Source organism: Miniopterus schreibersii, assembly GCF_964146895.1.
Source record: "Miniopterus schreibersii genome assembly, chromosome: 6".
Taxonomy (NCBI): domain Eukaryota; kingdom Metazoa; phylum Chordata; class Mammalia; order Chiroptera; family Miniopteridae; genus Miniopterus; species Miniopterus schreibersii.
Window position 1 is genome coordinate 42,382,567 of NC_138107.1, and position 26,514 is coordinate 42,409,080.

Genomic DNA, 26,514 nt, shown 5'->3' on the forward strand with positions numbered 1-26,514 from the left:
TTCATATAAAATGCTCTTTGGCAAGAGACACAGAGGAAGAGAGGTCCATAGACAAAGGCAAAATAATTGGCATCAAAGGCCCAGGCCCCATCCCCCGGCAGATAGGGCTAGGACAGTGTTAATGCCCCTACACTGCAGTTCCCCTAGCTGTTCTCCATCTTTGTCATCTTGAAACAAGCGGGAGGAGAAGGGCCTCTCATTAAGCCTTTCCTTCTAACACTGAGGGATCAGAAGAGGGGAACTTACCTTTGATTGTCTCAGTGATCTCTAAGGCCCAGACAGGAGAGAGAGAATTTAACCCCTGTAGGCTCAAAGGCTCTGTCTTTCCTGAGAGTCAAGTTTAAGAAATCCCAACAACTCTCTGTCCAGGTTCTGTTGACTTCTATAAAGTTATCTTTTTTTGTTGTTATTAATCCTCACCCAAGGATATTTTTTCCACTGATTTTTAGAGAATGGGAGGGTGGGAGGGAAGGAGAGAGAGGAGGAAAGAGAGAGACAGACATCGATGTGAGAGAGACACATTGATTGATTGCCTCCTGCACACGCCCTGACAGGGGCTGGGTATCAAACCTGCAACCCAGGTATGTGCCCTTGACCAGGAATCAAACCCATGGCCCTTCAGTGTGTGGGCTGACCCTCTAACCACTGAGCCAGGGCTACAAAGTTATCTTTTATTGAAGATACATTGTGAGCCGAAGTACACTCAGCGCCTAAATCCTGAACATGGGTCTTTCCTTGGCTTCTGCTTTTACCCAGGTCAAAACCCATATGCAAGCTGAAATTGACTTCACCTCTGTTATCCCAATTTCTAAGTTTAAATAATCACCAACAGAATTTCAAGAAACATCTTCAGCATCCAGTTGGAGACCACTGTGATAGTTCAGGTAAAACATGATGACAGCCTGAATCAAGGCAGTGGCAATGCCACCCGGGAAGAGAGTGCCAGGCTTTGTGTAGTGTGTATACGATCTCATTCAGTCTTTGTAATAGCTTGGTGAAGTAGGAACTGTTATTCTTTCTATTTTACACATGAGAAAACAGCCTTAGTGTCATTAAGAAATTTGCCCAATCCTGGCTGGCGTGGCTCAGTGGTTGAATGTCCACCCATGAACCAGGAGATCACAGTTCAATTCCCAGTCAGGGCACATGCTAATGTTGTGAGCTCAATCCCCAGTAGGGGTGTGCAAGGGGCAGCTGATCAATGATCCTCTCTCATCATTGATGATTCTATCTCTCTCTCCCTCTCCCTCTCTCTGCAATCAATAAAAACATATTTTTTAAAAAAAAAGAAGAAATTTAATTTTCCCAAAGTAAGTGGCAGAGCTGGGATATGAGCCCAGGGACTGACTTCAAAGCTTGCATTTTTAATCTCTATGCTTTGCTATCTCAAATCAGGAGGATTAGGTAATTTATTGAATGTGAGGGTGGGTGAGGGGAGTAAGAAGAGCAGGAGCGTTCCAGATTAGGGAAGTAGGCAGATAGGTGAAAGATGGGGAACATCCAAGTAATATGCTTGTTAAACGGTTGGGTGTTTAAGAATTCGGAGCTTCAGAGAAAGTGATTGAGGCAAAGATTAGGAGCAACCCATATCTAGGCCGCAGAGGAGCTTGTGGGCAGCAGCAGGCAGGATGGGGGTGCCGTACTGAGTTCCCCAGAAGCGGTGGGGCAGAGAAGACAACCGGGGATAGAATCTTAGGGACCTGTAATGTTTGAGGGACCAGTGGAAGACGAGCCCTTGAATGAGAGAAAGAATAGTTCGAGTGATGGTAGAGGAACAAGGAGAGAGTGGGCCACAGGAACCAAGGAGGAAGAAGTGTGGTTAAGGAGGGATGGTAGCAGAGCCAGTGCAACGGAGAAATCATGTGAGGAAAGAGCTGACCATTCCCCTCATGTTGAGCAATTAGGTCAATGTAAAACCAGCTGGTGGGAATACAAAACATTATAGCCACTTAGGAAGACAATACTGGTTCCCTTGCTATCTGAAAGTAGAGCCTTCCTCTGAATCCTTTCACAAGCTGAAATGGCATAAAGTGAAGAAGCAATGACCTTGGGACACATCTTGCTAATGGTGCACAAAATAAATTGAGATAAAGCACAGATGCTCACAGACACAGCTCAAAGCTCTGGCGGCTTGATGCTGAGACACCGAGAGTATTTCCTGGGAAGGAGCTCGGCGGTATCACTCCTGCTGTTCAGGGTGTGTGCTGCCTCTCCAATGTCTTGCTGAAAACAAACTCTGAATGCTGTTTTTTGCTTCTCACCTTCTTTTGTAAAGGTGAAAAATCCTCTTCAGATTTCTTGCAGTTAGTGAAAGCAGATATTAATGTCTTTTATAAAAGCAAATTGGGGTGAACTTTTGAAAAGTGGGGGATACTTATAAAACAGTTTCTTACAAAGCTAAACAGTGTCTTACCATATGATTTAGAAATTGTATTCCATGGTGTTCACCCAAGTGAGATGAAAACTTACATTCACACAAAAACCTGTACACAGATGTTTATAGCAACTTTACTCTTAATTGCCAAAACTTAAAAGCAACCAAGATGTACTTCAATAGGTAAACACATAAATTGTGGTACATCTATACAATGGAATATTTTTCAGCAGTAAGAAGAAATGAGCTTCCCTGCCTGGGTGGCTCAGTTGGTTGGAGCGTTTGTCCCATATACCAAAAGGCTGCAGGGCACATACGTAGGTTGCAGATTTGATCCTCGGTTGGGGCTCATTCAGGAGGCAACCAATTGATGTTTCTTTCTCACATTGATGTTTCTCTCTCTTTCCTTTCCTCTCCAAAATAAATAAACACATATCACAAATTCAAGATTCAGTCCAATGTCGTGGCATGTTGACATGGTGAGAGTTTTTCCACAGCCCAATTGCAATATTGTCTCTGGTGATTGCCCATGAATTATAACCTCCAGCTGCAAAAGTCTCTTTCCTTTCCTATTCATGACACATGTTCAGACCATTCTACTTTTGCTCTTGCTGTTTCCTCTGCCTATGTCCTACCTCGCTTCTCTATCTAGTAAAATCTTACACATCCTCCAACATCCAGCTCAAATGATACTTTCTCTGTGAGAACTTGGCTGACTCCTCTTACCCCCAGCACAACAAGCAAGAAAGATTTCCCTCCAGTTTCCATAGTTATTTGTGCCCATCTCTTCAGTCAATGCTTAATATACCACAAAGTCAACAATATCAACAACAGAAAGTTTAGTAGGAACATTGGGAGCGGAAGGAATCCATATCAAAGCAGATTTAAGGAATGGGTAGGAGTTTAGCTATGCATAAATGGAAGATGAACTATTCAGTTTTTGTTTTCATTTTTTTTGGTTCATCTTTTAGTATTTGTGATTTTACCCAACAGGGGTTGAAGGTAATGAGAAGAAAATTCCTGGGGTGGCTGTGGTGCTGTCCAGAGCTTGGGTGCTGACAGACCTGTGTCACTGAGTAGGGACTGTCTTGAGATCAGTAATTTTGGCCCCAGGAGCTGTCGTCCTCTATTTTTGGGAGGAAGGGAGAGGGGATAATGATGACACCCTCTGGTTGTGATCTCTTGGAGGTTCTCGAGCCACAGCCTGCCTCACCTGTGGGGAAAGAAAACAGGTTAGCCAACTGGGTTGGCACCTCCTCTATTTCTTATCAGATCTACAGACCTTTCAAGACCAATTAATGATTAGAATTGATTATTAGTTTTTCTATCATCCAGTTAATGGACAGGAAAGGCTATGTTCCAGGAACCATGCCAGCTACTGGGGATACAAAGTAATCACAGCAGGGTTTCTGCCCTCAAGGAGCACAGCCTGACCAGGAAGACCAATCTTGAGCCCATGCCAGCAGTTACACTGTGAAGGGGACTGTCTTGGTCAGCTCAGGCTGCCATAACACAATACCATAGGCTGGATGACTTAAATGGCAGAACTTATTTTCTCACAGTTCTGGGGGCTGGAAGTCCCAGGTCAGGCTCTAGCAGGGCTTGGTTTCTGATAAGGACTCTCTTCCTGGTTTGCAGATGACCACTGTCTTGCTATTTCCTCACATGGTCTTTCCTCTGAGTAGATGGGGTAGGATGGGAGCTTGGAGAGAGACCCTTCAATGTCTCTCTTTCTTTTTATCCTCATAGAAGGATCTGTTTTTTATTGATTTTAGAGAGAGAGGAAGGGAGAGAGAGAGGAGAAAGAGACATCAATATGAAGAGAAACATTGATCGGTTGGTCTGTCTCTTTTTCTAAGGACACTAATCAGATCAGGATCCCACCTTATGACCTCTTTTAACCTTAATTAGCTTGGAAAGGCCCTATATATTTCCAAACACAGTCACAGTGGAGGTTAGGGTTTCAACATCTGGATTTTGAGAGGACAAAATTCAGTCCACAGCAATAACATATTGTACACTGTAGGAGCACAGACGAGGGGTGAGCATCTTGTCCAGGGAAAGACAGGGCAGCAGAAAGCTCAGTGATGACTCCTGGTCTGGATTGTGAGTGTGTGGGCCATGTGCTACAGGGTGTGTGTGCCTAGCCCCAGCTTTGAGGCTCTGGTGGTTTAGCAGTGCTAGGCAGCCAGCAAATTAGTATTGTCCCATGTAAAAGCCTTCTGTCATCACATCTCTCTCTTTTTTTTTTTAAGTATATCTTTATTGATTTCAGAGAGAGGGAGAGGGAGAGAGAGAGAAACATTGATGATGAGAGAGTCGTCATTGATCAGCTGCCTCCTGCACGCCCCCAACTGGGGATCAAGCCCAAAACCCAGGCATGTGTCCTGGCTAGGAATTGAATCTTGATCTCCTGGATCCTAGGTGGATGCTCAACTGCTGAGCCACGCCCAGCCTGGTCTGTCATCACATCTTAATCAATGATATGTCCTTAGCCTCTGATAGTATTTTTACATTTCTTTATGGTAGGATGTGTCAAAGTTTTTCTGAATAGTATCCAGATGCACTCATTTTTCACTGCAACAGCTTCTGTATGTCTCCTGCAAAGATGATTATTTCAGATTCAGTAACTGTCAACTCATTAGAGAATAGTTGCTATACTTGAGGTGGCTCAGGAAATAAGCATGCACATTCCTTTGCAAAGGTGGATGTATAAAGTGAGTCATGGGCTTGCTCAAGAGGTGCATCTGTGCCTCTGTCATTCCCGTCTTGCAGATAGCACTGGTGGATGCCAGGCTGTGAGCAGTTAGTGTTGTGCTGTCTTCATTGACAGTACTGTGGTCCCTACCTATGGATATTCTCAGAGGAAAGAAATGTCCCAGAAGCTTTGAGAAGATAAACCACTCCTTGTTTTGTACTTCTGTGTCCTTTAGTTTACATTTCTCTTCTGCCATCTGGCCTTTGGGGCCCAGATCGAGGCTTATCAGGGCCAGATGATGAGTTTCTTCAAAGTACGGAGTGAGCTGCATTCATCTCTGTTCTAACCCCACTTGTCCTCCGGTGGTGATCACAATCTCCCAGTAGTGCTCACTCTGGATAAACTAGTACGAGTGTTGTGTATTGAAAATAAACCTATCATTCTACTGGCACACTGTTTCCCTGGTGGAATTCCATCCCTCTCCTGAGCACTGGCCCGCATCCCTGGCTAGTCTCCTGCCCATGAGGTGAGCCAAATAATGGCCAAAGCAGAATCACAGCCCATCACCCATGGGAGCTACTGCCCTCAGCAGATGGCAGCAAGGCTTTGGGCAGAGAAGGGGCTCAGAAGGTTTGTTTTGACAGTTATTTTCCATCTCCTGGGCCAGCAATGCTGGCTTTAGAAGCAAGGACAAGGTGGTCATACTGGCTTAAGTCAAAATGAAAGCCCTCTTCCGTTCTCTGATTGCTCCAGTCGGGAAGTTGGTTTTCTATTGTTTCAACAAGTGGGCTGGAGGACACACCTGTAATGTTTAGGATCATTGACCATGCTTGAAACAGATTCGCTCCCTTTTTCCTCCCTTCCCCCTTCTCTTCAGAGTCTCTGTTCAGAGGATTTGTGAGACAAACTGTGGATTTACAAATGTCAGGAACGGCAGCTCGGCTGTGTCTCCTGCGCTGCTGCAGTCGCTGTGCGGGGACTCTCTGCCGAGGTGGTGGAGTGGCTGGGTCCCTGCTGTTCGCACAATGTGAGCATTTTCCTGTTACCATAAAGGCAGTCCATCACAGATTTTGAACCTTGCTGCCTCCTGCCTCCCTTACAACACGCACATTCATCCCTTCTCCTTGCATTACTACTGAAAGAATGCAAATGTTCGTCTGAGCACCATTCACAAGCCTCCCGCCCATCTGTGAATTATTCCGACTCTTCAATCAGGGCAGTGTTACAGGTCCTCTGCCGGCAGGAGGTAGCTCTCCAACAAAAGCTAAGGACCCAAAATCTTTCGGAAGCGGTGACGAGCAGACTAGGAAGCCACAAACACTGCCAGCTGAATGGATGTCTTACTAAGCTTTCAGATGTGATCTGGCCAGTGCTGGCAGAGGAAGCTCACGGGAAAAAGGCAGCAAGCACTGTGAGGTAAATCACTGCAGACCTACTGGGCATGACAGCCCAGGAAGCTAATGATCTCTCCAGGAAAGAATTGACTGCAGTTATCCCGCGGTAGAATGGGGAGGACAGACCCCCAGATGTGAGTACAGTCTCTCCTTAATGCAGGGTTTGGAGCAGTAGGAGCAAAGTGAGTTATTGTAACTGATAGTGATCCCTAAGGACTGGTGCCCAGGTGCCTGGGTGCCTGTGGATCATCTCTGGGGAGGTTGTGCATGATGCCTGGTGGGACTTTTTTAAAAAAAATTTTATTGTTGAGAGTGTTACAAATGTCCCTGGCTGCGACTCCTGTTTGCATATCTCTTCTAGAATATTTTGCCTGAATATAGTGGCTTTGGGATATTGGGAACAGGAGACTTCGTTGTAAATCCTCAAGAAAACAGCAAAAGCAAACCTCCTAGACCTTTTGCTATAAAAAGAAAACTGATGGCATCACAGACCAAACAGCTGGGATGCCCTCTGGCATTTGCTATGGGAGACAAAAAGAATCTGCAAATTGGAGAGCAGTGAAAATGAGGCAGTGGGCTGAGAGGAAGGAGGGACATCTTTATTGGAAGCTAAATTCTCTTCTGGATTCAGGATACTCATTACATATTTATGATCATGCATTTATTTCATTTCTGCTTAGAGAACTGGCAGCGTGTTTGTGATTAAGGTTTTTCTGCAGAACACTGTGAAAATGAGCATCGTGACAAAGAGGGATGTGATTGATAGAGTTGGGGCAGAAGAGATTCCTCACCGCCAGCGATGGGAAGTGTTTTGAATGATAGCTGATTCACTTGGAAGAGGCGGCTCAGATTTAATGAGGGAACGGGGTGCTGCAGCCTGGGTACCCAACAGGTTGGCCGGGAAGTTTAACTCGTTGATTGTAGACTGGTCACCACACCATGCTTCCTCTCTCCTCCTCACTCTTCGTTGGGGGTCCTTCATTCCCCCTGTTCCTCTCCCCCAGCCTGCCTCTGCCTGACCTGATTTGTCAGCTCAGAGGTATCAGATGAGAAGCTGAGTAGCTCCTCACTCGAAAAGGATGAGGGTCATTGTTCTGTAGGGCAGTGATCACAAGAGAAGCAGGGAGGCTGAGCTGGGCCTGCACCCCCACCCAAAGCTGGAGGTAGAGGAGGAAACAAAAAGGAAGCAGAAAAGAAGACTCAGACACTTTCATTTCTTCCCACCCACCCTGCAAATGCAAGTGCCAGTGAATGCTGGAGGCCCTAGCAATAGGCTATTACTGGATTTAATTTGAGAATGAACTTGAGATACCCAAGTACACAGGGTTGGTGCTAGCAACAGACCAGGAATTGGAAACCTGGGATTCTGTGCCAGATTTTGCAGGCAGTTTGTGCTACTGGCGTGGAGGGGTGGGCATGTATCCAAAATAGTATTCTCCTATTCTGGAGGCTGCCCTGTGCCTCAGGTGAGCCTAGCCAGAGGAGGGGGTGGGGTGGGGTGAGGAGTGGGATCATTTCCGTATTCAGTAGCTGTCACTGAAAAACAAACACCCCCCCCCCCCACTTCTGATTGGCTAACATTTGCTCACAATTGCAGTGTTCTTCTGTCTCAAAAAAAAAAAAAAAAATTGTAATGTGTGCTGGATTTGCAAAGGGCTGTTTACCAAAGGTAATTATGTAAGCAAGGCTATCTCAGTAGCTTGCAACCATGACAAAAAGTGTAGTTGTGCTTTTATCTGTGTCTAAGAGGCTGAATTTATTGCATGGGACAGGAGGGTGGGAGGGGAGTGTCTGGTAGTGTACCACAGGCCTGTTGACCCGGTGCATCTGTTGCTGGGGAGACCAGACAGCACTTCTGGTCTGGAGCTTGTGACCTTAGCTGATGACATGCACTGAGGTTGCAGCCAGATCTCTGTCCCCAGGAGCTAAACTATGGAATAGAATGAGTAAAATTTTAGCCATGATAACAATATTTGTAAGAACCAGGCCGTTGTACTTGAGACATTCTCAGGCCCATTGCAGGAAAGGTTTGGGGATGGGAGAGTGGCGGTTTAGGTCCAGTGCACAGACATAACAATTGAGTAGATGGAGAAGAATGTGGTTGTGGGAGGGAGATCATTCAAGAAGCCACAGCTAATATTCTGCATTTTCCTGCCATTGGGCCTGGAGTGTTTTTTCGGTATTGGGACAAACAGAGCAGAAGCTCAGTATAATTGGTTTGAAGGTACCACAGATTCCCAGAATAAAGAGAGACAATGTGTCCTATGTTTACAAAAATAAACCACTTCCAAACAGCGAGACAGTCTAGCAAGCATAAAGCCTAAACTACTGTCATTCTGTTTGACCCTGGGAATTTCCCAAAGCATTTTCAGCTCATTTCTTTCTGTTTGGAGTTTCAACTTTATTCTTTCATTGACTCATTCATTCAGCAGAGATTTCTAACAGATTCCAGGGTCTCTGACTCCAGCTAAAGGAGGAGTCTCTGCCTGTGATAAGCCTGGTGACCAGAGAATGATCGTTTGTAAGGGTTCCTTTCTTCTGTTTCCTTGAGAGTCTTTACCTGCATTTTGGGTATTTTGGATGACAAGGTGAAATTTGATAATTTGCAAGTTGGAGAGAGATAAGAATTCTTTCGGAAGTTATAATGTTCACATTTGGCCAATGCATTCACATAATGAAATACCCTCTTAATCCCCACAGTCTTGTTGTTACGTTTCTGTTATGTCTGAGCCTTTGACCCCAGCCTCCCAGAATGGTTGGTGAGGTGGCCTGCCTGGATGTCACAGTGAATGGGAGGTACAGCGTGGTACAGTCCAGACCTTTCCCACTCACATCATAGCCAGTTCTTTAATCTTCAGAGATCGAAAGGAGCATTGGATTTGCCTGAAAGCAACTGTAAAAGATGCCTGTATATTTTGTGCCTTCAAATTTAGAGTGGGAGGTAGGGCCTGGGATGAAGAATAGGTGCTGTCCTCTGCTATAGCACTTTCCTTCCTTTTGCATATATTGGTATTTTTAATAAGTACGTTTTAAAACTCAAAGCAGCCCTCACTTCCTTGCTGTGGATCAGATCCTTAAGTATTCCTTCTTGTACCCGAAGAACCCTTCACCTTTCAAGTAATTACCACTGGCTTTGGTTTGGTGTAATGGTGGCCCAGGGCTACTGGGAGGAGTTAGTCTTTAACTTTCTATTTTTTAATTTTATTTTTTTCAATCCTCACCCGAGGATATTTTTTCCATTGTTTTTCAGAGAGAGTGGGAGGGAGAGGGAGAAGGAGAGAGAGAAGCATCAATGTGAGAGAGACACATCAATTGGTTGTGTCCTGCACACACCTGGCCAGGACTGCGGATAGAGCCTGCAACTGAGGAACGTGCCCCTGGCCGAAACCGAACCCGGGACCCTTTAGTCCTCAGGCTGACGCTCTAACCGCTGAGCCAAACCGACCAGGACTAACCTATTCATTTGACCATTTGGTGGAAAGAAGAGCTTAAGTTTACTACTAGTTAATACCTTCAGATCAGTGCTCTGAGTGGCCTATAGGTGGTTTTAGTAAGCCATTCACTTCCCCCTTGTTAAGCTGGGAAGCTTTCGACCAGCCCCTCCCAGCACGGTTGGCAGTGTGCACTGCCAGTGTGTCTAGCACCCCTGTTGTTCCCGAGGTGGGTTGTTTCAGCAGCAGTTGGACCCAGGAGACGGCCCGGGCCTGTGCCCAGCTCTCCATCTGTTCCAGAACACAGGAAACTGCACTCTTTGCAGTGAGAAAAAGATGGAGAAGGGAACGGCAGTAAATGCTGCGAGAAAACCCCAAGGAGAGAACCCACTCCTCAGGGCCTCTGGGTGTGCTCTACAGGCACCTGACCTGCCAGGGGAATTGGTATGTTAGCCGTGGTGGATCCACAGGACATGGCCCAGAAAGCCCTTTGTGATCATACGTAGTACAGAAACCAGGTGATGCTTGGGAGATTCTCTCAGGCCTCTGCTGACCCTCACAGAAATGCAGAGCAGACCTTACAGTTCTGGCCATAGTTCTCTGGTGAACCCGGAGTCCCTCAAAGGGGTAGAAAGGAGGGAGGGGGGCACATCTGCTGCCTGCCACTTATAAGTTCAGGGGCTTTGCTGTGCCAAGTGTCCTTCCTGCTGTCCTGTCTCCCCAGCTCCCCTCCTCTGCCATGAGCACTTAGCACAATGCCCTAAAATCAGAGAGAAGACATGGCCTATCCTCTGTGTGCTGAGTGACACTGATGGCAGCTTTGTTTTGTAACTCCTAGGTCCCGACGATGGCATAGTAATCAAGGCACCTTCCAATGATTGGGAGCGTCTGTCTCCGTGGGTGCCAGCCCAGGCCAGTGGCATTGTGTGGAGCTGAAGGGACGTGTCTACCTCTCTCTGGAAACCTCTTTCTCTCTTAATTCATGAGCCAGCAGGATGCGGTCGCAGCGCTTTCAGAACGCCTTCTCATAGCTGCATACAAAGGCCAAGCGGAGAATGTGGTTCAGCTCATCAACAAGGGCGCCAAGGTAGCGGTTACCAAGGTAACAAGAGGGGGAAACCGCTTTAGCCATCCTTGGGGAAAAGCCTCCTCCTTAACCATTGTCCTCAAAACTGTCCTGTTGGGTTCGAAGCTTTCAAAGAATTGGCTTTTTCTCCCGCCCCCCCCCCCCCCCCCAGTGATGGAGGTTTGGACAAAAGGAAAAGGGATTAAAAACGCTTTCATTGAGCTCTTTCAAATGGAGGAACTCATAATTAGCATTTGACAGTCTTTAAAATCACAGTGTGGCTTTTTCTTACCTACTTCTTCAACCAAATGGACAGGAGAACTCTCTGGAGAAGTTGGGACACAAAAGCTTATTGGGTAGAGCATTTGTTCGATAATCTCGTTAGATAGGCCTCCTGGGGTGGTGGACCGACTTGTGGACAGGGCATCCCTCAGCTATGCAGAACCTCACTGTCCCCATCTGTACAATGACAGACTTGGACCAGACTACCACCACAGCCTCTATGGGCTTTGATTTCATATGGCTCAGTGAAAATGTGTGGTAAGTGTTGGAGGACATTGCTCACCAACAGATAACACCATGGTAGACAAGAGAACATAATGGGCCAAAGGGCAGTTTCGTTGCAAAGCTAAGCAAAAGCAGGCTCTGCACAGTTAAATGACAAGTTTAAATACATAGACAAAATAACGCTGGTGGCAAACACTTATTCAGCACTTAGCATTGCTCTAAGCACAGTCTCTAGAAGAGGTTCTCTTTTCAGTACCTCTTTATCAATGAGGAAACTGAGGCACAGAGGGATTTAAGTTACTTGCTCAGGGTCCCTCAGCTGCTGCATGGCAGAACTGCAAGTTGTACCCTAGAGTCCACCCTCCAGGCCACCCTGGGGGAAGCTTTGGAGAGGCAAAGTTTAATTTTCAAATAGTAATGTCTGTTAACTTCTGGCCTCCTGTGGCAAAGATTGGCCAGCTCACATTCTTAGTTATTCACATGTAGTCCCTGTAGTTCATATTTCCAATGTGTACTTTTTCCAGCACTTCCAAGCAGTTAATCCAATGCTGACATTGGGTCTCACAGGTTAAGGGCTTGGTCCCACAAGACTACCTCTACCCCTTCATATGCCAGTCGCAAGTCCAGGTTGTCACCTTTGCCTCTGACTAATTGGCTATAAATCGGAGGTTCCCATGACCCACTCCTTGGATTAGATTAAATTGCTAGAACAGCTCACAGAACTCAGGAAAACATTTTACTTACCAGGTTACTGGTTTATTATGAAAGGATTTAACTCAGGAGCAGCAAGATGGAAAAGATATAGAGGGCAAGATATGGGGAAAGGGCACAGAACTTCCGTGATCTCAGCATTCCACCCTCCCAGCATCTCCCTGTGTTCACCACCTCAGAGTTCTCTGAACCCTATCCTTTGGGTTTTTATGAAGGCTTATTAAATAGACATTATTGGCCATTGGTGAATGACTCAACCTCCAGCTTCTCTCCCCTCCCTGAAACTAAAAGTTCCAGTCCTTTAATTATGGTTGATTTCCCTGGCAACCAGCCCCCATCCTTAGGGGTTTTCCAAAAGGTACCTCATTCTCATAAATTCAGGTGTGGTTGAAAAGAGTTTGTTGTGAATGACGCACTCCTTTTACCTATTTTTGGCTCTGGAGCTATTTGAAGAACTGATGACAACACTATTATAATAAAAGATGTTCCCATTGCCCTTATCACTTAGGAAATTCCAAGGGTTTGGGGAGCTGTAATGGAGACTAAGAGCCAGGAATGGAGACTAAGAGCAAATATATGCTGCTTCTTATAAATCACAATATCACAATGCTGGTCTCTAGAGTGATAGAAAGTCTTGGGCTACTCAAAGGTCACTCATTGTCCTAACTGCACTCTACACAAATGTGGTGACTAGGTTGCTAGGTGGTGTGGAATTGAGGGTGAAGGAAACCTTAACTCCGACCCCTGTGTGATCTACCCATAGTGCTTCAGGGCCCAGGCAGTCACAAATAGGAGAAAGGGCATGGGCTCTCTAATTAGGGTTCACACTCACACATTTTAACTCTGCTCTGTTTGCTAACTGTACAAGTTGCTTAACTTCTTTGAGCCTCAGGTTCCTTATCTGTAAAAAGGGGATAGCAATACCAACCTTTCAGGGTTGTTATAATAATCACATTAGAGCACATACCTCATAGCCTGCAAGTTCTCTTTTTAAAATAGGCTTCTTCATTTGCTGTTTTAAAAAACAGCTTTATTGAGGTAGAACTTTACATGCCAAAAAATTCACCCATTTTAAGTGTACAATTCAATGATTTCTAATGTATTCACAGAGTTGTGCAACCATCACCATGTTCTAATTTTAGAACATTTCTATCACCCCAGGAAGAAATTTTGTATTATTTAGCTGTCATTTCCCATTCCTACTCCCAGTTCCTGGCAGCCATTAATCTACTTTCTGTCTGTATAAATTTTCCTTTGCTGGACATTTCATATAAATGGAATCATACATTGTGTGGTCCTTTGTGGCTGGCTTTTTTCACTTGGCCTAATGTTTTCCAGGTTCATTGTATTGTAGCATCAGTATTTGATTCTCTTTTACTGCAGAACAGTGTTCCACTCTATGGATATGGCACATTTTTGATCCAGTCGTCGGTTGATGGACATTTTGGGTTGTTTCCAGTTTGGAACTATTATGAATAATACTGCTGTGAAAGTTTCTGTACAGTTTTTGTGTGGACATGTTTTCATTTCTCTGGATAGATACCTAGGAGCGGAATTGCTGGGTCCCATGGTAAATCTATGTTCACTATTTTAAGGAACTGCCAAGCTGTATTCCAGAATGGTTGCACAATTTCACATTCCCATCAGCAATGTATGAGGGTGCCAGTTTCTCTATATCCTCACCAAAACTTGTTATCATCTACCTTTTTATTTTTTTAACATCACTTGCTTTTTAACAGTTATTTTTTATCAAAGTGATGCATGCACCCAGGAGGTTTAAAAATGTAAGTTCAAATACTGCTGGAAGAGCCTGGGGTCCCACCCAGGGCAGAGAGACCTATCTTCTCAGCATGTTCAGGCCAAAGCTCACAGGAGGGGTGTGACTTGACAAAAAAGCAACTCTGGAGCCAGTTTGTGTGGAAACCAGCCTCAAGGTCCACCTGTCCCCACTGATCTGTGGATCTTTGTACTTGAAAAGATGTAGTACCAAATCCAAAGAAGGAGAAAGGAAATAATAAAACTTAGTGCAGAAATGAATGAAATAGGAAATAGAAAAAACTTACAGAAAATCAATGAAACCAAAAGTGGGTTTTATGGAAAGAATGACAAAATAGACAAATCTTTAGTTGATTGCTCTAGAGACAAAGGGCAGTGATCCTTCTGACAGCTGTCTGAGGATCTCTTTACTTGTATCCTAGGGATGCCTCTTGCCACTTTTATATATGTTGATTTTCTGTTTTCTGGACCCCAATGGCTTTCTCTTTCTTGGTTTACTACCTTGTTTTGATGTGGTACACCCTCTAGTACAAGTGCAGTCCAACAGAACTTTCTGGAATGTTGAAATGTCCTATGTCTGTGCTGTCTAATAGGGTAGCAACGCATGGCTATTGAATGAATACTTGAAATGTGGCTACTGAGACCGAGGAACTGAATTTTATTATTTTTTTATTTTTTAATCCTCACCTGAGGATATTTTTTCCATTGCTTTTCAGAGAGAGTGGAAGGGGGGAAAAAGAGAGGAGGAGAGAGAGAGAAAAGAGAGAGAGAGAGAGAGACAGAAACAGAAACATCGATGTGAGAGAGACACATTGATTGGTTGCCTCCCGCACGCACTGGGGACCAAACCTGCAACCAAAGTATGTGCCCTTGGCTGGAACTGAACCCTGGACCCTTCAGTATGTGGGCCAACGCTCTAACCACTGAGCCAAACTGGCCAGGGCTGAATTTTAAACTTAACTTTAATTAATTAAAATTTAAATGCCACATGTGGCTGTTGGCTGTCATATTGAATAGCATAGCTCTAATGTCTTCCTGAAAATGAGTGTATGGGAGAGATTGATCAGTTTTAGACATAGTAATCTATTGTTCCTTTCTCTCCCATATTCTCCCAATGTAGTTATATCACAATTTTTTAACAGATCCATATGATTATGTAAATGCTGTTCATTGGTGAGCCAGTAAGTATACTGTAATTACATTTCCATTCTTTTATAACTTGCTGTTTTTCCTAGAGTTGATCATTTTTGCCAGAACCCACATCACTCTTACATGGGTGGTGCATATTTTCTGAACTTCCTAAGAGAAGGAACATGGGAGAGAAAATGTTTTGAGAATCTGCATGTCTGAAAAAAAGTCTTTATTCTACCCACTCAGTAAATTGACAATTTGATATGAAACCTAAGATGAGAAAGAATTATTTTGCCTCAGAACTTTGAAGGCAATGTTTTATGGTTTTTGAGCTTACAGCATTGTTGTTGGGAAACTCTGCCCCTTTAAGGCCTGCCCATTCAGAACCCAGCTCAGGAGCCACCACCACCAGGAAGTCCACCCAGAGAACAGTACCCTGCATGATACTTGCTGTCCTCTCAGCGGATGAAACACTTGCTCTTTATTTGTTCTATGTCTGTCATTATTGGATTCTGCTCTTTGGGTGCTCAGAACTCCCCAGCAGAGTACCACTCTGACCTGGGTCAGAGTTTCTCTTACATTTCTGTGTTTGACACAGAAGAAAAGCACTGGAATTTGGAATCCAAAGACCTAGGTCAAGCACCTGCGCCAGTACTTATTAACTACTTGTTGATGTAGGCTAGGGGTTCTCAACTTCTGCATTATTCACATTTTTGGGCCAGATAAGTCTTTGTTGTGGGTGATTGTCCTATGTGTTGTAGAATGTTTAGCAGCATCTCTGGCCCCTACCCATTAGATGGCAGCAATACTTCCTCCTGCCTAGTTGTGACAACCAAAAAATGTCTCCAGACATTGTCAAATGTCCCCCTCTCTGGGAGAGGGCAGCAGTATCACCCCTAGCTGAAAACCACTGATGTAGGCAAATTTCTTCACTTCTTAAGTCTCAATTTCCTCATAAAACTTAGAGGATTTCGATAAGAACTGAGTGTGATAACACATGTTGTCATATTTATAAAATCTAGGCACAAAATATTTGGTATTTTTTGTAACCCCTCCGGTGCCTAGCACAGTACTCCTACCATAAGCACCATATATGCTGAATGAGGGGAATAATGCTGTTGAGTGTAAATTGCATACTACTCTTATAAGAGCTCTACAACGATTAAGTCTTTTAAGTCTCACTCAACTCTATTATCCCATTATACAGATGAGAAAATGAGGCAATGAGAGGTTAGGTAACCCACCCAAAGTTCCCGTTCAAAACTGTCAGAACTGGGAATGGAACCCTGGCCTTCTGGTTCTGTAACTTAAACGCAGATTCCGCTGCCTGCCATAACAAAAGCCAAACTCGTGAGACAGGTGCTGTGCAGAAGGAAAGGGAGAATGGTGGGCTCCTATCTCAAAGACCATCTCCACTTCCTGTTCAAGCCTGCGGTTCTTACCGGGAGGAAAGGGAGGGCTTTTTTCTATGCAATTATCTTGCTAGCTGTTGGTGCACTTGGGTTCTAGCCATTCATCTTTCTAGCTTTTGGCGCTATCAGGCTATATCTATCCATCTTTCTAGCTTTCTGGTCAGGTCCTGTCCATTCATCTTTCTAGCTTTTGGCATGCTCAGGCCCTATCCATTGATCTTTCTGGCTTTCGGCGCACTTGTGTAAGAACCTCTCCCTGCTTCCATCTCAGCCAATGGGGGAGACTCCCTAGTGCTCCAACTTACTATGCTAACAGTTGTAGAGGCCTTTCTTAACCACCATGTTTTACCTATGTGGTTATAACTTCAGACTGTGAACTTCCTGTGGGCTGCTGCTTATGAGAGCGTCTTCCTTGGCATCTTACACATAGTAGATAGAATCTGCACGTGTTTTACTGACTAGGACCTCATATGTCCAGATACTTTAGTAAAGCAGTATCCCAATAACAATATTTACATGTATATAACACTTTACACTTTTTAATTTATTTTCACATACGTATTGCTCATCCCCAGAATCTTGTGAGATATACATATGTAGATTTTATTTTTAGAGTTGGACACTTCTGAAGATGTTTGGTACTAAAACAGAAAAATGGGATTTTTCTTTGCAAGAACTCCTTGGTTTTATAAGAACTCACCTTTGGTTTTATATGAATTTGTTCTCTCCACAGTCACCTCACATTTTAGTTATATGTCTTCACATATAGCTTAATATTGTCACCTCAATACCAGGAGGTACTTTGCAGTCTAGTAAACCCTCTGCATGGCTTCTGATGCCAAACTCTGACTATATAGCTGGAGTTGAGAGTCTGTAGTAATTCACAGGTAGAACATCTTTTTATAGAACTTTTAGGAAGCTGATCCTTGGGATGTTTCATCACAGCTTTTGTTTTCTCCAAATTAACAAGACAAAGGTTATTTGATGCAGGTTTAATTAAGAAGAAAAATGCAAGTTCATTCATAAAATTAATGTTTAACAACTCTCTATCGATACATTCCACTGCTCCTGAGTAATGACATAGGGATTTAGATGATTAAGAACTACAGACCACGGACAGCCTCAAGAAGCTTGTTCACAGAGAGAGAGCTGCCCAGAGTGCACCAGAGTGGGCAGGCAGAAACTTCAAGAGGGGGCAATGTGGGGGGCACATTATGGCGGTAGGGAAGGAGGGGAAGGAGGCAAGGAAAACAGAGAACTAAAGACCATATACAAACTTAAACAGTGTCATGTGTATCTAATTTATGTAAACTTACATATTTGCATATATGCTTATGCAGAAAGAAATTGGGAGAGAGAATTGAGACTTATATTGACCAGTTATATCCATTGATAAATGAAAAAAGCAAGTAGCAGGTGATGGGTATAGTATGATATATTTTGGTTAAGAAGCAAATATACTTCTCTATGCAAACAAATTCTTGTGTTCGTGGGAGCAAAGAGAATCATGTAGAAAATATGGGGCTGTTAACATTGGTTCCCTGGTGGGGAAGATGATTAGCTTTGCTTTCATAGATTTTTCCATGGTATTGTTCCACTTATTAAAATAAGCATATATTATTTTAGCAATTTCCAGACATAAAATGACATTTAAATATGTGTGTTAAGTGGCTGTACCAGCACTTGCCAGTGCTCTGCATATACTGTCTCTGAAATTCTCACAACAGCTCTGAGGAGCCTGTGCTCTGATCTGTGCAATACCAGTAAGGAAAGGGAGGTGCTGAGCAGGAAGTAAGGGGACAAAGGCCATTAAGTTGGAGGTGCTACACCTTCGAGGAAACCAGCCCTGTGTGGCTCTGAGGCCCACACTTAGGACAGCACTTAAACTGTCCCTGCCCCTTTCAGCACAATCCTCCACCACCCCTTCCCAGCTCCTCCTCTCCTTCAATGCCCATGGAGAAAAAGGCTGTCCTATAAGGCTCCCCCCGCCCCCACCACATGCACACCATTCCCAGAGATTTGTACCAACTTCACAGATTTCTAACCAAAGCAATGAAGTGTAAATGGTATGAACATGGGCATGGAAGCCATACTGCCCTGGGTTCAAATGCCAGCATATTTACTAGCTCTGTGATCTTGTGAAAGTTGCTTAATCTCTCTGTGCTTCATATCTTCATCTCTAAAATGAGAATTAAACAATGGTAGCCACTTTGTTGGGTACTCAGTACTCAGAACAATGCTTAGCAGATAGTAAATGTTGGATGTGGTTGCCATTACGAGGAGCGCCTCAATGGTCTGACCACCTCATGGTCTGAGAGTTGTGGTCCAAATACCAGGCCGAGGGTCTGAGTGGAGGACACAAGGCTGTTCAATGTCCTCATCTGAAAAATAAGGATAGTCCCAACCTTGTGGGGTTGCTGTGAAGATTAAATGAGATGACAGGTGTTGAGTACAATGTCTAGCATTTAATAAATGACAACTGTAGACTTTGCTGGTAGAAACTGAGAAGCTGATTCTAAAATCTATATGAAAATGTAAAGGATCTGGAATAGCCAAAGCAATTTTGAAGAACAAAGTTGGAGAACTTTTGCTACTTGACCTCCAGACTTACCGTTCAACTATGGTAACCAAGACAGAGTGATATCGGTGTAAAGATGGACAAATAGATCAAGAGGACAGGATAGGAAGTCCTCAAGTAGACCTACACATCTGTAGTCAACAGGCTTTTGACACAGGTGCCAAGGCAGTTTAATGGGGGACGAATAATATTTTCAACAGATGGTGCTGGAACAATTGGACACCTGTGTGCCGAAAAAGTGAGTGTGTTGTACCGCATATAGATGTCAACTCAAAGTGGATCATAGACCTAAACATAAACTATAAAAATTCTAGAAGAGGATAACGTCTTTGTGATCTTGTGTGATGTTTAATTTTATGTTTCAACCTGGCTAGGCCATGATGCCTCAATATTTGGTCGAACGTTATTTTAGAAGTTTCTGTGAAAGTATTTTTTAGATGACATTAACACTTAAACCAGCAGGCTTTTAGTTAGGCAGACTGTCCTCCATAATATGGTGGGCCTCATCCAATCATGTGAAGGCCCTGGGGAAAAAAGTACTGCCCTAGGAGGAAGAGAGAATTCTGCCTCTGGACTGCCTTCAGGCTCTAGCTGAAACTTCAACTCTTTCCTGGGCCTCCAGCCAGCTAGCTTACCCTGCAGAGTTTGGACTCGCCAAGCATGAGCCATTTCCTTAAAGTAAATCTCACCCAGCCCAAACCGCTGGATTAATAAACATACAGGGGAATGCTGTTCAGCTATAGAAAGGAATGAGCTACCGACAGAAGAAACAACATGAATGAATCTCAAAGACGAATGCATTTGAAGCCAGACACAAAAGGCTGCACACAACATGATTCCCTTTATATGACATTCTAGAAGAGTAAAAAAATGTAGGAACAGAAAATAGATAAGTGATTGCTAGGGGGCAGGGATGGTGGGAAGGGATTGATCAATAAAAAAGCAGGAGGGAATTTGGTGGGGGGAGATGAAAATCTCTATTTTGCTTGTGATGGTGGTGTTATATGACTGTACATTTATTCAAACACATCAAACTGAATACTTTAAAAAGGGAAGTTTTATTGGATATAAATTGCACCTTGATTTTTTTTAAAAAATAGGTGTTCTAAATATAATTGTTATAGAGAAGGAAATACATGTAAGGAGGTCCAGTAACTTTGGCCTAATCATTTATAGGTTGTTTGTAGCTCCTAGGAGCTTGTATATCACCTCCCCATACTAGTGAATGATTATACTCCAATAAATATAAACTTGAAACTTTTAAAAAGAGAAGTATTCAGAGGGTTTGATTGTAGTAACATAACTGTCCCAAGCATGACACTTGTGTTTACAGAACTGAGGAGCATGTGTGGCTGTAGATGTTTTCTAGGGGCCACTCCCAAAAGAGGGCTGAAGGTAGATAAATGATGGACATTCAGGGTCTCAAGACCCTTAGCAGGATCAGGCTCTGCATGTGGCATCCCTCCTGCTGCTTTGACCTGGGCTTCTTGTTGTTAAACCTGGTTCTGGTTTGGGTAACACCTCTGGGAGGGGCCTGCAAGGCCTGCTCTCCCGGGCAGGGGGGAGCACTGGAAACCAAGGATCTTTGTTATTCATTTCTTTTTTATTCTGTGCGGTTGTGTTTAGCATTAGAACTTATTGGAATGGTGTGGGTGTGAGCTCGTGTTTGCCAGCCTGTTGGTTTATAGTCCCTTCCTGAGACCTGCCCCCCCCCCCCAGTGGAGAAAAAATTCTTATAAAGTTGTTGGTCAGGTGAAAACACGAGGGCAGGTTTGTATGGAGCCTGCTTCTTCCAGAAGACTTCATAGACCTGTTTAAAAAGGTATAAAAAATTAAAACATTTTGAACAGGTAATACATTTCAGATGGTTCTAATACAGACGGTTGGTAAGTCTCTCCCACACTGTCTCCCAGCCACTCAGTGTCTGTCTCCCTGAAGGCAATCTGTTTTACCTGTTTCTTGTATTTTTTTTCCTGAGATAGTTCGTGCATATATGTGCAAATAGATGTGTCTGTATGTGTTTCTCCACAAATTGCTTCTATACAAATTGTAGAGTACAATGCATATCTTCTCTTTGCTATATTCAATGAACTATAATTAGCTTAGCCATTCCCCTATTGATGGACATTGAGATTATGTTAGTCTTCTGCTCTTGGAACTAACCTTGTGCTGAGGTCTTACTGCAGTGTGGTTATATCCGTGGGACAGATTTCTCTAAGTGGCACTGCTGGGTCAGGCATATGTCCCCTTGTTGCTGACAGCTGGAGGAGAACTGCTGTACCTGGAGGTTGGACAGTGTGCACTCCTGCAGCAGAGTGAGAGACACCTGTGGGGACTGACCTTGAAGTGCACTGTGACCAAGGGTGCTGGGCTCTCCCTTCCCCATGGCTCCCTCCTCCCTGTTTTCCTTCTGAACTCTTCCTGTCATTCTGGCACTCTCCAGGAGCTCTCTGCTATGGCTAATTGGGCCTATATTTAGCCTTTGTTCCTCTCTACTTCAGCATGGATTCCATAGAGTTTTCTCTTTTTCACCCTCTGGGCTGTGTCTAGGGCCAGCCGCCTGGGAGGAAAGCAAGGGAGTGGCTGCTAGGAGGGGAGCTGGAAAACAGCGTTCCCTCCCAAGGCAACACGCAGTAGCCCAGTGTACTCTCATCTCCCGAGGGAGGGCTGGAGCCTGTGCAGGGCTGATGCAGCCCCCTGGTCTTGCTCCGGGCTAGTAGATCTACACGTTGTGGGTGTGCAGTTACAGTCAGGTCAAACAAAATCTGCTTTTTGTTCTACAATAGCTAGAAGCATCACCCTGTGGGAAGAAAATCTCAACAGGGAAAATTTAGACCTTTGTAGTTTATCATCAGAAATCATCAAAGAAATGTGACATATGGTGGTACTTCTGAGCAACAGTTATAAAATGAGCATGTGTTAGGATTTTATTTAACAAATCAACTAATGAGGGAACCAGTGAGATGTTACAATATGTAGGCCATCAGAAAAAGGGAAATAAATTTATTAGATGTAAAACTGGCCAGTATATACTGGATCTCTGCTGGACACCACTTATTTGCATTACCCTGAGTGTTTTAAGACTACAGGGTTGTAAAGTACCTCAGAGACATGAAGATAAACGAGATATAACCTGGAAGTGAGTGCATTGTGCCTGAGACAGGACACTAGGCCTCTCTCTCTCTCTCCCTTCCTCCCTCCCTCTCTACCTCCCAGCTGTGTGTGTCTGTCTTTTACCCATGTTAGGTTAAAATTCCTTTTGTTTTTTAAAATTATGGTAAAAATAACATAACACACAGTTTACCATTTGGCCATGTTTCAGAGTACAGTTCAGTGGCATTAAGTTCATTCACATTGTTGTAAACCATTAGCACCATCCATCTCCAGAACTCTTTCCATCTTCCAAAACCAAAACTCTGCACTCTTTAAATACTTACTCCCCATTTTCCCCTCTCCTGGTCCCTGGCAACCACGTTACACTTTCCATCTCTATGAATGTGTCACCCATTTAAAAACCTTTCCTAATTTTTCCTTGACAAGAGCACAGGCAGTGAGTCACATTTACCATCTCTGTGACCCTGGCCAGGTTATTAGCCACCTTGAGCCTTGGTTTCCTATCTGTAACATCAGCATAACAACACTTACCTCAGGGATTTGTTGTGAGGATTAAATAAAGTAATCCATGCAGAGTGCTTAATACATGAGAATGCAGAAGGAACTCAGTGGATGGTTGTTACTATTATCATAATTACTGTTTTCTCACTTCAGTTCATGGGGCCTCAGAGGCATGGAAGGTTCATCAGGTCAGGAACTTCTCAGTGTTGACTGCAATGTGATCACCTGGAGAGCCTTAAAATACCCATGCCTAGGTCCCACACCCAGAGGTTCTGATTTAATTGGTCTGGGGTGTGGTTTGAGCTTGGACTTTTTCCAGAGCTCCAGGTGACTGACGAGCAGCCAGGTGGAGCACCAGTCCATGCTGCAGGTACTTCTCCCTGATGTCTCAGAGCCTGCATGTGGGATAGGACAACACTCTCTATTGAGCATTGGGCCAAGTCAGTGGTGACGGGGCCTGTAAGTCATGGCTCTTTGTAGTACATGAATACTGCTACCTCCAACTAGAAATAAGTTTATTTGCAGAAAACGCATGTCTCAAATAATGGAAGGCAGACACATGCTGTGAATTGCTGGGTGGCTTGCCTATGAGACAATGCATGGAACTTTATTGAGTTAATACTAGGAAAGTCTCAATAAGTTAACTGATTGTGATGAGGTTGCTAATTAGACAGGCAGCATAATGACTCTGTTTCTAGCAAAGGTAGGGAGGTGCCCCCAGGAGACGCTCTTTGGAGGAGGAAGAGGTAGCCTCTCAGATGGAGAGGGACAGTAGGAACCGGTGAACTCAGACATTAGCCCCTGCCTGGGCCTGTGGGGAGAGGGACTGCAATTGAGCAGAACAAGCCTCAAAAGTTGGGGTGGGCCCTCAAAACTGACTCAATCATCTCAGGAGAGGATGTTGAGGCTGCTTGGAATGGGAGTCCCAGAATTGGCCTGAGTCTCCAGCGGCTCTCTTCTCCCCTCACTGCCTCTCAGGAATTCTTGGGAGTGGTGTCTTGCTCTGCAGAGCCTCTTCCGTTTCCCTCTCACTTGTGTCTAAGGTAGTGTTCAGTGGAGGTGGAGGCAGGCCCTCCCTTTTCCCCCAGTCGTGGGCAGGTCTGGTGGGTGCGTTGGCCCAGAGGCCCTTCTAGCACCTGGGTGTTCAATCAGCAAGTCATCCACCATTTCTGGGGTTTGCACTCTGTTGCCTGAGCAGTCTGCATTTAAAACTGAAGCCTCTAACTCACAGTGGAGAACTTTATAACCCAGATTCATGTGCCGGTTAAACCCCCTACAGGCATATATTTAATAGGTCCTAACCACTCCAGAGGAGACATTGAAATGTGGTGAAGCTGGGTGTCAGCATTTTAAAATCCTCCATAATTATGTACCTGTACCTTTCCTGAATGAGATGCATTGGATGATTACTGGTTTCCAGGCCAGTAATGGACGTGGTGTAAGACTTCTGAACCACTATCACCTAATCCAAATTATTCTAGGAGTGCTGTAAATGAAGATGCCAAAGAGGAAAGAGGCTGTAGAAGCTGAGAGTCACCACCTGGGCCTCTGCTCAGATGCCAGGGCAGATGGTCTGTTGGTGAATTCTCTGATTCCCTTATCAGTTTTCTTCTTTCTCTTTTTTCCCCCCCTCTTAAGCTATAATGATGTAAGTTTCAGAAAATAAATTAAGCCTGGAACTTATTTGGAGACTGAAAATTCTTTCTCACAGGACTGTTGGTTTGTTTCTAATGAGAATGAGCTGTTGTATGTTTAGGTTGTTATAAACCAAGGATCTATGGTAGATGGGTGAGTAGGTGGCGGTGCGCTTGGTTTTCTTTTAGCCCATGTTTTCATTGAATCAAGCAATGTATAAAGAATTAGACACCATGAGCAAGTGAAATTTATCCCCAGTGCAAGGCTGGCTTAACATCAATCAATGTAATCCCCATATCAACAGCTGTCTTAGAATGCTTGGGCTGCTATAAATAATACCAGTCTGGGTGGCTTAAACAGCAGACAATTTATTTTTCACAGCTCTGTAGGCTGAGAAGTCCAAGATCAAGGTGCCAGCAGGCTCTCTCCTGTGAGGGCCCTCTTCCTGACTTACAGAATGTGGCGTTCTCACGGTGTTTACACATGATGGAGAGAGAGCTCTGATCTCTCTTCCTCTATGAGAACTAAGCCCATCATGGGGTCTCACATTCATGATTTCGTTTAACCCTAATTCCCATAGGCCCTATCTCCAAATACTGTTATACTGGGGGATAGACCTTCAACATATGAATTTGGGAGACAAAAACATTTAGTCTATAACAACAGGTTAAACAAGAAAAATTATACGATCATATCCACAGATGAAGGAAGAGCATTTGGTAAAATCCAACACTCATTCATGGTTAAAAAAAAAGCTGTCATCAAACTAAGAACTGAGACCTTTCTCTACATGATAAAGAGTACAAAAACCCTACAGCTAAACAGTTCATGCTGGAAGACTGAACGCTTTCCTCCCTATGAGGATAAGGCAAGGATGTCTGGTCTCCCCACTTGTAACCAGTGTAGTGCTACAGATTCTAGTCACTGCAACAAGGCACGAAGAAAAAAGAAACGGCATAACGTTGAAAAAGAATAAATAGCACTGTCCCTATTTGTAGATAACTGTCTACACAGAAAATACCAAGGAATCTAAAAAACACACAACACAAAACAAAACCCTTCTAAAACTAATGAGACTTCAGCAACCTTGCAAGATACCAGATCAACACACAAAAATGTATTACATAGCAATACACTAACTATGAATATATGGTGATGGAAATTTAACACAAAATACCCTTTATAGTCACTCCAAAGGAAATGAAATACTTAGGTATAAATTTAACAAAACGTACAGGATCTGAAAATTTACAAAATGCTGATGATAGAGATCAAAGGAGACCTAAATAACTGAAGATGCATATATATCATGTTCATAGTTAGAAGATTCAACATAGTAAAGATGATAATTCTGTCCAAATAGGTCTATACGTTTAATGCAATTTCTTCTGAAATCCCAGCAAAGTGTTTCGCACATATATGCAAACTTATCCTAAAATGTACATAGAGCCCTGGCTGTTGTGGCTCAGTTGGTTGAGCGTTATCCCCTGCGCTGAAAGGTCGTTAGTTCGATTCCCAGTGAGGGCAACATACCCAGGTAGTGGGCTCAATCCCTGGTCTGGGTGTGTGCGGGAGGCAACCTATCGGTATTTCTCTCTCATCTCATATCGATGTGTGTTTTTTCTCTCTCTCCTTTTCCCTCTAAAAATCAATTAAAAAAAACATTTTAAAAATTAGAGAAATGGAAAAAATTTGTACTTTCTCAGAGGTCAGGGATGAGGGTAGGGATCAGGTGAGGAGAGTGAGGTGCCTATAATTGTAAAGGGGCAAGAGGAAGATTCCTTGGTGATAGAGCTGTTGTGTATCTTGACTGTATCAATATCAATATCCTCTTTCTGATACTGTGCTAGAGTTCTGCAAGATGTTATAATTGCAGGAAAGTGGGTGAAAAATACCTGGGAGCTCTCTGTATTATTTCTTAAAACTGCATATAAATCTATAATTATCTCAGAGTAAAAAGTTCAATTTTTAAAAATTACAAAGGGAAGGCAGGGATAACTGAAGGCTATAATTTAAAGCTATTTGTGGCCTAAGGGCCATAGTTTACAACTTCAGCCCCAGCCGACCCAGGAGTCCCAGGTTCATGAGTCAGCCTTGTGTAGCCCTGCATCTAACATCTGTGCCTCCCCAGTCAGTGAAGGGGCACCCCCTGGGCCTAAATGCCTCCGGTCTTCCTGGTGCCTTGA

The 26,514-nt window shown here is 43.9% G+C and overlaps 1 protein-coding gene across 4 annotated transcripts in view; it reads left to right on the forward strand.

Annotated features, from left to right (window-relative positions):
• Positions 1-26,514, forward strand: part of ANKRD6 (ankyrin repeat domain 6) — a 150,079-nt gene that overhangs the window by 80,806 nt on the left and 42,759 nt on the right. For 2 of the 4 annotated variants that reach the window (XM_081139929.1, XM_081139933.1), the window contains exon 2: positions 10,736-10,999. In XM_081139929.1, coding sequence (XP_080996055.1) covers positions 10,880-10,999 — 120 coding nt within the window. In that variant the 5' untranslated portion in view covers positions 10,736-10,879. Of the gene's footprint in view, positions 1-6,101; positions 6,601-10,735; positions 11,000-26,514 lie in introns of those variants that run through there. The other 2 variants (XM_081139931.1, XM_081139930.1) reach the window with 2 other exon arrangements.